Here is a 15,738-nt window from a genome sequence, read left to right as displayed (position 1 = left end):
TGCGTTAACATTTTTAAAAGTCTCCACATCCACACGTCCAGTTTAAAATGCAATCCCTGAGTTTTTAATCTAAAACGGCATTGTTTTCCCAGAGTAGTGTGGATGCTTAGCGTAAACATAAAGTCACGTGATTTAAAAAGAAAATGAATTACTGTTGATGTATCCTTATCAACTTCAGGCCTATGTTCCTATTAAATCGAATAAATTGAGGAATCGTTTCAGCCCTAGGACACACACACACACACACACACGCGCGCGCTTTGAAACTTGTCTGAGCTTTCCTTCCAGAAAAGGATAAACCTGTAAAACATTCAGCTGCAATGAGCTCCTGGCTACCTGACTGCCTCTCTGGGGATTTCAAGCAGGCTTCTTATTGTCAGGGAGAATTTAGTTGGAAGGAACTGTGTGTGTAAGTGTATGTGAATGAATGAGTGATTGAGAAATAGATAAAGAGACAGACAGACAGAAATAAAAGACAGGAGAGAGAGTGAGACTCTATGCAGAGGCGCACAGAGGCAGCACTGATTCAATTTATTGGTTGCACAGCAACACACACTGTTGTGCACATACGTGTGCCCACACAAAAACACACCTAATTTGTACATGTTTATGACACTGTGTCTGAATGAAGGAAATAAGGCAGGCTGGCACCCTGCAGAGTGAAATCAACCAATGTTAAGCCCAACAAACCAGCCAGCTCCACAGTCTGACAGTTGCTTCGCTGATTAATAACATCAAACTGAGCAGTCAACTTGAAAAAGACCACTCTCAGTATCAGTGTCATCAAGCAAGGTATCAAAGCCCTTCTTTCAGGAGAAAAGGAAATACCATGAAGGCCAATATATCTGGGGAAGAGTAACCTTGAATCAAAGGGAATCTCTTTACATTAAGGGAAATAGATTAAATCAATCTTAGTGGCTTTTCTCACAAATGTATTTATATGAAGACAAAATTACTAAATCAGATAAGGTGTTCTTTCTGTAGTTTTCACCACTGTCAGTGATCACTGAACACATTCTGACAGACATGCAATGAATTCAGCAATCCATAGACAGACTTTACTGTTATTAGACTGTTATCCTGGTTAGCAAAGAGAATAATCCATATAAAACACAAGTGAAGTTGTCAGAAACTGATAGAGGCAACTATTGAAGTCGATTGATTTACAGAGTGGTGGTGTAGCAGAGGGGACTTCAGAGCAGGAGAGAGCGAGAGAAGATAAATATCTGCGTTTAAATCTGGCTTCTGTATTGTGGTTTGGTCGCCAGATTACTTTCATTTTCCTCCAACACACACACACACACACACACGCCAGGCCAACAACGAAAATCTGGTGACTTCAGCTCCTGGACTGAGCCATGTGAACCACTAGTGTGCCTGCGTACACGCACACAACCGCATACATACACGTGTCACCAAAGCCCAGAATAGGTCCGTAGATCCAAATCCAGGGAGCTGGATGAGTGACTCATTCTCGTACTTCCTGCCAATCAAATTTCATGTCCTCCTCTTGCCTCCCCCTACTTCTTTCCCATAATGCCACTTTCCTTTAAGCATCTTTCCACACAGACAAAGAGGCTCCACTGTTGATTACAATTAGTAGGACAACCAGCACAACAATGAAAGACGTTCAGTGATGTGACAAAATAGGGAAGGAGTAAAGAATTAACAAACCAGTCCTTTCTGCATTTCCATTTTAAATAAGTTGCAATTGTATCTATATAATTTATACCTAAAGTCATAAAACTTCAGTCATAGTCAGCAGAGTAACCACATTGTGACTTTTATAAGTTCGTCAAGAGCAAATCTCAGACAGGAATGTGCATATTTGTGCACTGATTTACTCTCTTGGCTATGAGAAGTCAATTTCACTTATACTGTATAGCCAAAAATCACAAATTTGCCTCATAGGGCTTTACAATTTTCACACCACATGACGCCCTCTATCCTTAAACCCTCAATTTGGATATGGAAATAACTAAAGTAAATAAATGAAGTACAGACAAGGGACACGCCGATCTAAACTTTTCTCTTCTTTGGATTTAAAAACTGACAATGTGGTACTCATTAGGATGGTTTTAATGTAAGGTAACATTGGGCCAGGGATAGCTGTGACACTACAAATGACTGTGACTGCATGAATGCTTAATGAATGTGGCCTGCTTAATATTAAGTATAGATCAGTGCTCAAGTAACAACTAATTAGTTAAGTGGTGAGTAATGTGCTCTTTGATTGTCAAAAATACTACTCAACAAAAGTGCTATTAAAATGTGGGGTAAGCGATTCTAATCCAATGCACAGCTTTTTGTCAAATTTAGTGAATATCTCCTTGTGGTCTGCTAGCTGTCCATGTGTACATTGAAAAAAATCTGGTGTTTACACACAGCCCTGGCTCTGTAAATGGGAAAACACTATTTCGCCCATGATGAGTGTCGCTGTCGTTCTCGCTGCATGTTAGCTTTGCAACAGCAACTGTAGCAGGAGTGTGCTAATCCACAACTTAGAGTTAGTTATATTACTTGCTGTGTTGTTCACTCTATATATCAAGGTATTTCTCATGGTATTGATTTCTCCATAATTGCATACCCTACCTTAAAACATGTCTGATGCTTTTATTACATATCCAATCAAACTCCTTTGCATTTACTCTCTGTGGGAATCACAGATCAACTTGGAGACTAAAAGTGGAAGAAACCAAAACTACTATACCTCAAACTGCTCCCAAACATCTGCCATCAAGAACAACTTTAACAATACCAAACTCATCTCAGCTCTGCTAATGCTGAAGGTTTTCACTGAATAGAAAGAAACATTTTCTATATTTTCCTCTCAACTCAAACATGAATATTTGTTATTACTACCAGAACACAGCGGTGCTGAGCTGCCACTCAACAATATTGGCTCTTAATGTTGTTTATCTACCAATTGTAGCTTATAGCACAATCGCAGTGACAGTAATTCGCTCTGGATGAGTGTGTCCGTGAAATTCTTAAAATGTTAAACAGCCAGCAAGGGACTTTCTCCATGTGTGATGTCTGGGTGCGTTAGTCAGCCTTTCCTCATTGGCAGAGCCACCGCTTAATTCCTTAGTCTATTGCATTAAAGCTGGATCTTCCAGTCTCTAGACTGAGTGGCTCGCTCCCCGTGTAAAAACATTAAAGACAGAGGCACGACGGCGTCACCGCAGGGAGATGGCAGCCCAAATGAGCAACCCATGCTCGCTAACTGTAGTGAGAAAATTAAAAGAGTGTGTTTGTGTCTTAATGGAAGACAGACATCACTCAATTTCATGGCATGTGGGGGGTCCAGGCCCCTTAATAAAATGTGCATGCTCTGAGTGGGCGAGATGAGTGAGCGGGTGTCTGACTTTCACGTTTCAATAAAACAGAGAGCCGACTCATTCATCACTGCCACTGGCGTGGGGGGTTTCAAACAACCAACAGGGACAGCAAATGGGTCACAAATCTACTTCTTATGGGTTAAACAAATGAACGGTGACAGTAATGATTCAGCATTCTTTTTTGCTCAGATCATTTGTTTCAATTAGCTCATTCATCATCTCATTCATGCAAGTATACATAAAACGTTTAGATTTGCCAAAGATTTTCAAAGAATTCAGCTTTAAGTTGATGTTATAATGAAGAACATTTGCTGAGTTTGTGCGGATGGTAAAGTAAGGACAGACAAAAAGAGAGAAACAGCAAACTCTTTATGGCTGATCTGATCAAATGCTGTCATTCTTATCACTAATGTAATTTATACTGCTGCCTTTGAAGCAGTTAACAAGACAAGCCAAACCCTACATTCCCCTTAACAGTTATTCTCAAGAATAGAAGAGCGTATATACCTATTGTGAATGTTTTGAATAGAGGCCAAGTTTGGTTCTCCCTCGCATGACAATTAATCATAATCTTATAGACCCACAAAGTAGATCATCATCAAAACCCCATTCTGTTTCATGTTTATCTGCATGTCTAGCTATGGTGGGAGTAAAGTAAATCAAATTTGGCATGTTTAGATTGGCAAAATGGTGGATTCTAGAGCAAAATGAAGAGCCAAGTTTGTTTTGATCACTGCTGTTGGATCAGGTTCACCACCACAAGCACAGATTTACCTGCAACTGGTCAGAAACGTTATGTTGTTGGCTGGTTGAAACGGACTATGTCATCATACTGTAGCCTGTAAAACACCCCAGCGTCTTCAGGCCCTTTGTCTTATATCTTTTCCTCCTCATCGACCCGTCTCTTCTTTCATCTGCCTGGAGGTGAGATATGTGCTGCAGCCTGTCAGCTGAACACTGTGTGTGTGTATTTGAGGTGGACAAAAAGATATATATATATATATATATATATATATATGTATGTATGTATGTATATGTGTTACAGGGAGAAAAGGGTTCATTGAACTTTTGTATCTGTCTGAATGTGGGTGTGTGAAAAAGAGAGATGGTGTGAGAGTGTGCATGCTGCAGATACGCATTTGTGTGATTTGGGAGTGTGAAAAAAAGTTTTCAGGCAATTAGCCTTTCGTTAACACAAACTTCCTATATTTTTAGGTATGAAACACCCTCACATGCAGAGACGCATCAAACATGAACACACCACACACACACGGATAGCCACAGAGTCCCAGGACAAGTTGTGACAACCATAAAGACAGAAAAAAACACATGGTTCCCAACAGACCAACGACTGCAGCAACAGACAAGAAAGACTGCGCTCTGCTGAGTCCATCTCTTTCTCTCACTTACTTTTTTCTCCTGCACAGCCCCCGACAGGTTTTCTTGACTCTGTAGGTCTCAGAGAAGACAATAACTACCAGCAAAATCCTTCTTCAGATCTCTCTGACTTTATGTGGTCACAACATGACATAATTTATCTTTATGTTGTTTTCATTTGAGGCATTTAAACTTAAACTTGTGCTGCATGAAAATTAAAATGAGCATGCTGCATCTCATAGTGACAGTGTATGGATTGGATCGGATCAGTTGGAAGGCAGTGTCTTTTATCCATAGGCCACCATGTAGCTTTAACAACATAAAACTAGACAATTTCACCACAGCAGGCAACAATTTGAACAATTAGGTCATTAGTATAGTTATTATACAACACATCTGACAAAATTAAAAAAAATACCTGCCTGTCCCTGAATACATCCATCATTTATGATGTTAACATTTGTCATTTTCTGTATACACCCTGCCTTTACTGTACTTCTTTTAATCATGGATGAGCCTGGACTAACTGTAGGACACCTTTCTCTAAATTTAATGATAATATATAATATTTAAAAAACAGTAAAACCAAACAGAGGGATCTATGATGACTTACCAACACATCAGAGTTGATGACAAGTCATAAAGTATGCCATGCCTACTCACTGTCAGAATGACAGCGTAACTGTGGCAGCAGCAGAGTATATTTGTATTTCACCATTTGAATTCCACTTCATTCTCCACGTTATTTTGGTGTTTACTCACTTTTACTTGAATCTGTTCCATTTCCCTTCATTCCTCCCCCATGTCTTGTAATGTAACATCAGATAACATCTCTCTGGGTTTTTTTGCAAAATGCTAAAATGGGTCACCAACTATACCTGGGCGGCCTGCATAAGTAAAATTTACAGTGGGAAACAATGCCAACTTAAGGCAACGGCTGCGTCTTGTCATAGCCATAAAGTGTGAGTTTAGCGCAACTCCGGTTGCTGTTAAATTATCCATCTCAATCTTCAAAAAAAAAAAAAAAAAAAAAAAAAAAAATGCTCCAGAAGTGTCTTTTTTTCTTTGCTTTGAATTTAATTTCTTTGGATACAAGTTTTACACAGTGATCTTTCCTTTCAGCCTGTAAACAGCTGCCACATTGATACCTGACTTGTTTTGTCACATGTATTCTTGTAAAGCTTCAGAAAAAAAGAAAAAAAAAAAGGAAGTTACTACAGAAATCCAGCTGTTAAGCATGTTACTGGAGAAAGCCTGTGAATGTAAATGTGCTGAAGGTGCATTCAGGGGTGGACAGGGTATAATGTGGCCACATACATAGTGTGAATGTGAAAGTGTCCCTGCCTGCACTATAGGATGTCATGGTTAACTATGGAGTGTAGAGCCAAACCTTCGAGACTAAAGTAACGGACAGCCACCTGAAACAGTGTCTGCCCCTTTAACTAAAATTCAATCTTTTACTGGCCCTGAGGGCTTGAGCAGTACTTACAACTGAACCCAACAAAGCACCACACAGAAGACAAACACTGACACACTGGTAATGAATGCACAGCAATGTTTAAAAGCCAACAATTTAGTTTCAATAATGCTGTTAAGCTTGACTTTCCCCTGCCTTTTCATGTAGGTTTAGGTAGCAACATTTCCAACAGAGTGGGGTTTGTGGAAGTGAGTATTTAGATAGGTACCAAGGTTGGAGAACGTGAACAAAAATTTTGCTTGGCTTTTCTGAAAGCTAGACATTTCACATGTTCAATTAAGCAGTGTGAGCTTAAAATGCAGGTGCAACGCCAACAAGTGTATAAGCAGGAAAGGTTTGGGTTGGATCAACATAGTCCAAGCAACCACAAAACCCAAAATGTGCTCTTTCTCTTTCTGAGACCTGCTGGCAGGGCCTTCCTTTCTGTGGCTCTTCAGGTGGTCCATTTTGAAAAAAATCCATCTAATGTATTTTGCATCATTTAACAACTACAGTTTTTTTTCCTTCATACTGAGGACTTTCCACAGGTAAAGCAGTGCATTGCCAATCGATCCCACCACTGCATTTGTGTGTGCGTTATGCTCCCTTTTGAATGTAAAAAAAACAAACATTATAACCAAGATGTTGCCACCTACTGTGGGTCTCTCTAATTGCCAAAACATAACCTGGCAGGCTACCTCTAACAGGTCCTCTAGGCTAAAACAGACTCCCTAAAACATATGGCATAACTACTTTAGAACTAGCAGTGGTAATGTGGGCAGTATTATACAGAGCCATGCAGGACCACACCTAGTCTGTCCCCTTATCCGTTCTGCAGACTCACATGTTGGTGGAGGCCTACCTCAATCCTTCTGGCCCTCCAAATCCAAACCAACCAGGGCCCCCCTCCCTCCCCCCTCTCATTCTCCACGAACCACAGATGATAGCCATAACACACACCACAATTGTCCACACCTCTTTCAGTTAGGATGACTCCAGCCAAAACAGCCACAGACAAAGCACAAACCTACCTCTACACCTTCTGTCTCTTTCAGCCTTGATGAGATTCAAAAAACTCCAAAAAGAGCTCCAAGGGCAAATACTGTCTGCAAATACAACTGCCTGTCTACATTGTCAGGCTTCACAAGTTTCACTCAGAAGGCCTACTCAATAAATGGTTGAATGGTTCAGGTTCGGAGCTTTACCTCTAAAAATATATATGTATTTTGTATGGCCTCTAACTGTATATTGATTAAATTACATAAAATGGCATGTTTATGCAGACAGGATTGGTAAGCGTGTGACCGAACAACACTGACGCCGGAAACCTAGCATCCTGTCAGGTGTTTCAGAGATATCTGTCCTGCTGCAGCAGCCTCCCTTATCTGCTCAGTGAAGCAGGTCGCTTGTTCCACTTGACCTGCTCTGTCCTTTCATTTGCCTTGCTGAGGGTCGACTGTCACAGAGCCAACACAAATTCATCCAACCATAAATACTTACAGATACCAGGCAAGCAGGATGGCTGACGAAGATGATGACATTCTTTGGACTAAAACGTGGTGCTTTACAAAAGGACAGTGCACAGATAAAGTAGTAACCAGCACTTTGTCTAAGCAAGGCCTATAGTTCTGCTTTTTTGAGAGCTCCAAAACCAAATTCCTCATAGTGAAATTACACAGAAGGATACTGCTCAGGAACACCTAGGCTTCATAAATGTTTCAATTTTCCATGCTTGGGTAGAGAAGGAAATTAACATTTCACATGAAAAAAGTAGCTTAGAAAAACACTTCAAAACTGTCATAAAACAGCAGTTGGTGTGCGCCCTTTTTTGTATGTATGTAGACAATGTGGCACCACAATAAAATATGATTCATCTAAAACATCAACATAAATGTCAGGTTGTGGAGTCAGCCTCTCAATCAAAGAGCAAGGGCTCAACACTTTATACCGATGTTCAACAATCACGTAGACAGAAATTCATCATAGAAGAGGCAGAATTTCTCCTCCAACAGCAGCCTCGATAGACCATTATACAGTACAGCCCCGAGATGTTTTACAATTAGAGTAAGGGGTGCAACACTCATTTATTGTCCACTGGAAAAAGCTTTCTCTATCGTTATTGCTTTTCCACCTGCATGTACAGCCCACAGCTGAATTTTACAAGTTCACACAGTCCATAGGTATTATTAAAAGGCATCCTCAGAAGTGTAGGAGATTGCTAATCGCAGTAGGAGCATACGAGGCAGGTAGATGTAAAGGATGTACAAAAAAGAATATTACCACACTTTATCAAAAATTACTACTGTTGTGCAACATTACAAATTGGTGATGCCCAGTGGTTTCGCAGTGCAAGACAAATTATGCTTTTAATATCTGAGATGCTAAACAACAACCACCATAGTGTCCTCAGGCAAAGCACTTCAATCCTAAAAGCTACTGGCTGCGGACATGTTAAAATATACACACGTCATGTTTGTGTTTAATGACAACAAAGACTGATTGAACAGGCTGTTCTAAATGTTCTCTCTCTGATACAGAAAATCTTGTTTTTAAAAATGTGAGTAATATGAATTTCTTAATGTCAAAGTAACTTTATCCACAAGATAGATAAAATCCAAAATCCTGGGGGGAAACACTTCAAATGGCCGAAAAATGGAGCTGGTATGCAGCTTGAGACATTTTCAATGCCACAAAATAAAACATGTCACCTCACACTTGTGTGTGATGGTTTAATTCTGAAGTATTCCATAACTCGACATCAGTGAGACCCACAATCACAAAACGATGAATAGCACCAAACTGAAACCACTTCTTTGAAGGACAACTAGCAATGTAACTCTTTAGTTGATATAATTACACCACTTTTACAAAATGGGTCCTCTACATTTTTTTAAAATACTAAATAAAAACTGCAGGTACGGATGTCTATCAACAATGAACTCCCAGACGGACCATCAGGCTTTCCTGTTCGTGAGGCCCCAGTGTTTGTTTGGCCAGCATGTCCCAGCTCGTGCAACCTGTTGTCTATTCTCTTAGCTTTGTATGGGTCACCAGAGCCACTATACATACACACCTTCAGGAAAAGAGCCTTGCTGTAACATTGAGAGATGATCATAGCAACACTGACCTGGGCCGCCACTTGACAACACGCCAGAGAAATGCTGACGTCACTCTGCAGGACTTTTTCCAGGGTCTGCTTGACTGGGCTTGGCTCAGTAGTAATCAGGAATGTGATCAGGTCAATCTTTGCGCCGACCTGATCACTCACAGTAACCACGTGATAAAAGGAACACCAGCAAAAAGGTACATCCTGTGATGAACATTGGTATTTAAAGTTTTTTTGGTTTTGCCATTTTCCTGCTAAAAGGATTCTGAAATGTTCTATTGGAGACCTGAACCTGGCCCTTACTCTTATGTTTATGGCCCGACTCAATTTAAACTATTCCTTTAAAAGAAAAAGACTTTTTTTTACAAATTCCATGTTTTAGATTAAAATTTTTCTGATTTCTTGTTTTACAATTAAAGCACATTTTGCAATCAGTGTGTTATCATGTGGTGGGTCAATACAATTTCAACAAATTAAGAAGAAAATATAAAACATTTAATCATCAATCTATAAATTTGATGTATCATGCAAAAATGCAGCCAAGCAGCTGCACATGACACTAAAGCATCTCCACTAAATCACAGAGACACAGGGTGTCCGAAAACACACTGGCTTTTGAGATAGAGCGATATCTCACAATTTTGAGATAAACAGCATTGGCCATTATCTGCACTCACAGAGGCGATATAGCATCCTAAATGACAGCTAATCTAATCTAAAATCATTACTGGCTTGCGTTAAATATAGTGTTATACTATAGAGGATATTAATTTATAAAACCATTTCTTTGTTTTGATATCGGCCTCGGCCATTGCAAAAACCCGTATTGGTCGACCTCTAACACATACTGCTCAACCACATCGCTGTACACTTAACTCACCGGCACCTCTTCTCAAACTTTCCCTGAGACAAACAACTTGGCTTCAACTTGTAGTGTAATTGTGCCGTCTCTGCTGCTGGTGCCAACAGCATAACTCTGTATAATGGTGAGACAGCAACACAACGGAGTCCTTCCCAAAGGAAACTAACAGCGTCATTTTTTAAAACAAAATGATCCCTTGGTTCATTAGCTTTGGTCTACCCAGTGTTATTAAAGCTATTTGAATCTGCATAAAGACGTCTAGTTGTTCTTCCGGTAATTACAATAGGCTGAGTCAACTGCCCACAACCAAATGGTTTTCCTCAAGGGCAATTTGGTCTCGCTAGCAAAAGTCAAACGCTCACTTTGCTGTGTCCACATTGATGTCAGGTAGAGCCCCACGGTGACAGACATATGGGTCTGTGTGCACGGCTCACACACAAACACATAAATAATCTCACAGTCATAAACAGGAGCCCAACCCTTACCAGACTTAACACCAGCTAATTGCTCATGTATGGCTCCTTTCACTTTACACACACAAACTCTCACAAACAAACACACACACAGTGTGCAACAAAGCGTGCTGGCTCACCGGCCCAGGCCGTCTACAGCTGTGACGTCTCACATGTGGCTCTGTGTTGATATAAGGAGTAACACAAGTGGAAAATTGAAGCTGGTGGGGCCAGACTGCTGACTTCCTGATAGGAAGAGAGTGGAGGTTGAGCCATATATACATAAAGTAGTCAACAGGCTCCAACACCAAGGGAAATACAAAGACAAATGGTCTGTGTAGCTCCATGCATAATGTACTGTGGATATAGATCTGGGTTCCCCAATGGGATCCTTTTATATTAGCATGGGTCTTCATACTAATTAAACCTTCTTGTCAAAGTAAAATGACCTACATCATTCTGATGTCACTGCAAAAGCTACACAGCTTCATTTAGACGTGTGACTCACCGGTGCAAAAAAGCAACTGATGTTCAATCCCCAGAAACTGAAGGAAGTTGGTATGAATCACAAAAAAAAGGCTAAAAAAAATAGGAACTGGAAACTTGTTAGTTTTCACTTAAATGCAGAGCAGACACACCAACGCCAGTCTGAACTCCTTAAAGCTGTTTGTAAGTCAAACAAACCAAAAATATAATTTAGCTATCCTCTGCTGCACGGCACATGGCTAAAACAAGACTGTCTACTTTTAAAACTAAAAAGGGAAGTCCAGCATAACTTTGCTAACCTCATCATGTGGATAATGGAAGTCATTAGGAGGGAATACAATATTCAGTCTGAAATAGGCCACAGTGACATGTTAGTCTGCGCGGTGCTCTAAAAATGAAATTGTCACTTTTGTACATCGCAGTCTCATATATAAAAGTCTCATATCTTGTAAAGACTAGGATCCAACTGCATGATGAAACCAAAATGATAAAACCGTTTCCTGCAGTTAAGAACTGTAATTTGAATGTTTATGAACCAAGAAAAAGGGGATGTATTATTGTAATTTTCTGCATGATGAGCTCTATGGTCAAGATCAAAATGTCTGTTTCATGGGCCGTGACATGCAGTTCTGCTCCCAACTATTTTGGGGCTGTGCCACACATAATCACCTTGAAAACAAAAAACAGACCCCAGCAGAAAATCTCAGCACCTCATTTCCCTCCTCTAACAATCATGCTGTCACAGAAGCTCTGTGACAAGTTTTCTCACAATTGTTTTGTGATAAAAAAGGTTATCTCAAACAGCAATTATAATGTTGTGTTGTACTGGGTCTTTGTGTTCCCAAAATTGCCGTACAAGGCGTCTAACAAAACCGAGTTTATAAGCATCTAAATGTCCAGTGGAGGAGAGTTACGGATGGTTAACTTCGTGAAGCTGGTAAAACCACTCACTTGGACCGAAATTCTTGCAAGTGTCAAAAGGTCAAACAGCTCTACTTATACAATGCCTCACAGGAAGCAAAGGAAACGCTGACCTTTGTAAACAAAGGGGCAATGTGTGTTTCCTGATTTAATTTTAGAATCTCACACAGTCTAGGCAGAACTGTGTCGGTAACGTCTGCAACAACTCTAAACTTATCAATTGCAATTGCAGGTCAGGTTCCCGCTTCAACCATGTGGTCACTTTCTACCTTTCACTGTAGGCTGTGATGTAGTGATACTTGGGAAAGTGATCTCCGGCTTGTAATAATGAAACTGAGAACATCACCAATATGAACAAAATTCAGGAGGTCATGTACTCTTGCGGTTGTCAATTCCTTGAAACAAATATCTGTCAAATAAGTTAGCTGGGTAAGCTTTACATTTTACAGTGGATTTACCCTACCCAATATACTTGCTCATACGTAAATCTATGCAAGCAGTGCTTCTCATTATCATCCCATCTGAATAGCAGACATCTCTTCTCAATTTAATTAAAAACTATTTTTCTAATACTACTATTTTAGTTGGCCATTCTTATAGCATTAACCCCTTCCCTTCTTCCTTTAGATGTAAGAAGTAGTGTTGTGGATGTAATATCAAGGGTCATGCACATTATTTTGATGCATATTATTCTTCTATACTTTTGTATTTTTGTCAATTTATATATTTATGTAAATACAAACCCTCTCCTCCTGTCTGCACAACACAAACCTGGAGTAATGCACATGTAAATATCTTCCATATTGATTTTTCACACAAACACATAGTTCTATTATTCTTTTAACTTGGATCCGTTTGTTTCATATATGTTTTTAATTTACATTTATTTATGTCAGCTGTATGTTTGTGTACGTGTAATAAGATACCTTGTCACCATAGGAAATTCCTCGTACAGTGTAAAATACTACTTGGCAATAAAGCTCTTGCTGATTCTGATACTCACTACTTGTACATGTGGTGCTGGTTAAATTAAATGTTTTGTCCCACTAAAGTCGCCCTGTATCAACTAAATCTAAAATGCAAAGCTATCGCAGTCAGGGTCAAAGCTCTTTGGCCCTGACCCCTTAGCAGCGATCCGGGAAATTAGGCCAACTCTGCTGCCCTCACTGTTAATCACTCAGCTTAGACACTTTTTTTAAAAAGTTAAATATCGAATGAAATAAGTTAAAAATAGCATTTGTGGTCACATCGATTCACCATGGCTGACAAAGCAACAACAACGTGGCCGTGAGTGGGACTCGTTTCTTTTAGGTTTTCTGAAACAATAACAACAGACTCGGATGGATCCACCCTAGCGCCATAATTTTGTCACACTTTCCCTGGAGCGGACAGTTTGTTAGCGTGCTAACCAGCTAGCCGCCGATGCTAGGCGCTGTTGTTTTCATTTGAAGAGGAACAACAGCAGCGCCGGGGGGGAAAAGTTAATTTAATTTAAAGTGTGGCCGTAAACTTACCCGAGTCTGACGGGGTTTTCATCTTTCTTGTCGTCTTCGATGTGCTGCTTCAGTCACTTTCCCCGTCGACTGGTAACTTTACGCGTTAGTTAGCTAGCCTTTAGCCGAGTTAGCTAGCGAAGTTAGCAGTGACACCCCACTCCTTCCTCCGGTGTTGTTCTCACAAGTGGCTTCTTAGGAAGAACCTGCCCCGATCATGAGCTCGGATTTGAAGTTTAAAAGAAAGACAAACAAACTTCGCACGAGCTTCTGCGTTTTATCTCGACACATTGGTGTTGGTTGAAAAAAAGTTTTGTGCTGAAGTTATGTTGTTTTTTAAAAGCACGGGGCTTCTGGTGCGAGAAGTTGCCCAGCGCCTCTGGGGGGGAAATCCAGTCGCCCGGGACTGAATGGCGCAGGTCGAAGTTTGGAGGAGTCGTGCAGCCGTTGGTCGGTACTGGAGCAACGGAATGCGACGAGTCTAAATTTTCATCCCGCTTGTTGCAGCGGTGTCGCATGGTCGATTCCTCCTCCACATCATCATCACCCTCACCGACAGTCAAAACAGCGGCGCTTCTGAAAGGAACAAAACAACCAAAGCCTGCTCGCTTCTTTCTCTGTCCCTCTCTTTCTCCGGCACGGACTTTTTCCTTTTTCCACTCACTCACTCACTCACTTCGTGTTCTCTTTGCCCCCCCCTTCCTCTGTCGGGGTGTCGTGTTTCGCTCTCCTCCTGCCACACGGGGCCGCCCACGCTGACCCACGGAGGGAGGGAGGAGGAGAGGAATTGAACGCCCACTTGTTGCCAAAGATCGTCTATGTTTTCGGAAGATTACTTTTCCTTTCAGTCCAACAGTGAGTGAGCTAGGAAGAGATTAATTAAGTTGCAACGATGGTTGTTACAGTTTAATTTTCATCATAAACGTATAATAGACTACGTATGATTAATTAGGCACATTTGGAAAAAAAACAGCAAACACTATTGAGATAACGCGTTGTCATGTCATGAAAAATACAGATGAGATAAAATATTGTTTTGTCAGAATCAGGGTAAAAAATAAACAACAAAACAAAAAAACCCCATCAAGATAAAAACACCAAATGCTTGAGAGATACAGTGCCTAACCTCGATAACCACTATAAACAAAAACCTTGTTCGGCAGTGACAGTGAGGTGGTAGTGTGCTACTTTTTTGTGGGGATTTTGTTTTCTTAGCAACCCAGGGGAGATTTACATAGGCTACTACAATTAAAGAGAAACACATTATGCTTATTCCAGTAGCTACTTTTATACTTCAAATATTCACATTGGACTACTTTCAGACCAACAAAAATAAGTAAATAAAAAATTATTCAATGTTTCTCTGCCAAACTTTTATTACTGACACTGGAGAAAGGGTCTTGACACAGCATTTTGACCTTCATGCTGGGAAATAAAGTTAACTGAATAAATAAAATGTTAACTAAACAAAGTTTTTAGTTAGACACATTCTTTTTGGTTTAAGTTCTTGATAAATATGTCTGTTTGTAGGCTCTTGTATCTCTCACTGTGTGCCATATTAAGCATATTTTCAAGTAGAACTGCAACATATGATCATTTTCTTGTATCGATTAATCTGTGGAATATTTTCTCTGTTAATCAATTTATCATTTAGGCCATATAATATCATGAAATGCCTCTCTCAATTTCCCAAAGCCCAAATAGGCTAGACATTAAAATGTATTGTTTTGTTCGACCAAAAGCCCAAAAATATTAAGTTTAATGTCATATAAGATTAAGAAAACAAGCAGATATAAACGTTTGAGAAACTAGTATAGTTAGTGAGAGACAAGTTCTTGCTTTAAAAAATATTAATTCAATGACAAAATAGTTGCTGATTAATTTTGTGTCTTATATATTGGCGATCTTTTCAGCTGTTTCAGCTATTTTGACGTGTGTGAACAAGTGGTAAACATGGATGCTGGCAATAACAATACTAAATACAGACTGTGTATGAAAAGGGAAAACAATATCTGCTTGAGTTGGTTTATGGTTGAATTTCCAAGGTCTTTAGAAGATATAGGACAAAACCCAGATGATTTGCAACCTTTGTAACTGTCTGGGAGATGAGTATCATACTTAGTTTGACTGTAAGGATATAAGCATAATGAATTTCAGAGTATCTGCCAAATATTATAAGGTATAAGTTTTTTCCTGCAATCAGACAAGCCAAAAGTTATTGGCAAATTGGGTGTCTTTGTGAAG

The 15,738-nt window shown here is 39.9% G+C and overlaps 1 protein-coding gene across 1 annotated transcript in view; it reads right to left on the bottom strand.

The window, feature by feature from the left end:
• erf (Ets2 repressor factor) overlaps nt 1-14,484 on the bottom strand; it is a 44,217-nt gene extending 29,733 nt beyond the window's left edge. Inside the window, exon 1 of the mRNA XM_038724516.1 lies at nt 13,516-14,484. Coding sequence (XP_038580444.1) covers nt 13,516-13,537 — 22 coding nt within the window. The 5' untranslated portion in view covers nt 13,538-14,484. The remainder of the gene's footprint in view (nt 1-13,515) is intronic.
• Nucleotides 14,485-15,738: the final 1,254 nt, after the last annotated feature.

The sequence above is a fragment of the Micropterus salmoides genome, unplaced genomic scaffold (genome assembly GCF_014851395.1).
Source record: "Micropterus salmoides isolate LMB-PRFRI ecotype aquatic unplaced genomic scaffold, ASM1485139v1 Ms_hic_scaffold_17, whole genome shotgun sequence".
Classification (NCBI taxonomy): domain Eukaryota; kingdom Metazoa; phylum Chordata; class Actinopteri; order Centrarchiformes; family Centrarchidae; genus Micropterus; species Micropterus salmoides.
Note: the sequence above shows the minus strand (reverse complement) of the source record. Positions and strands in the feature narration are given on the sequence as shown.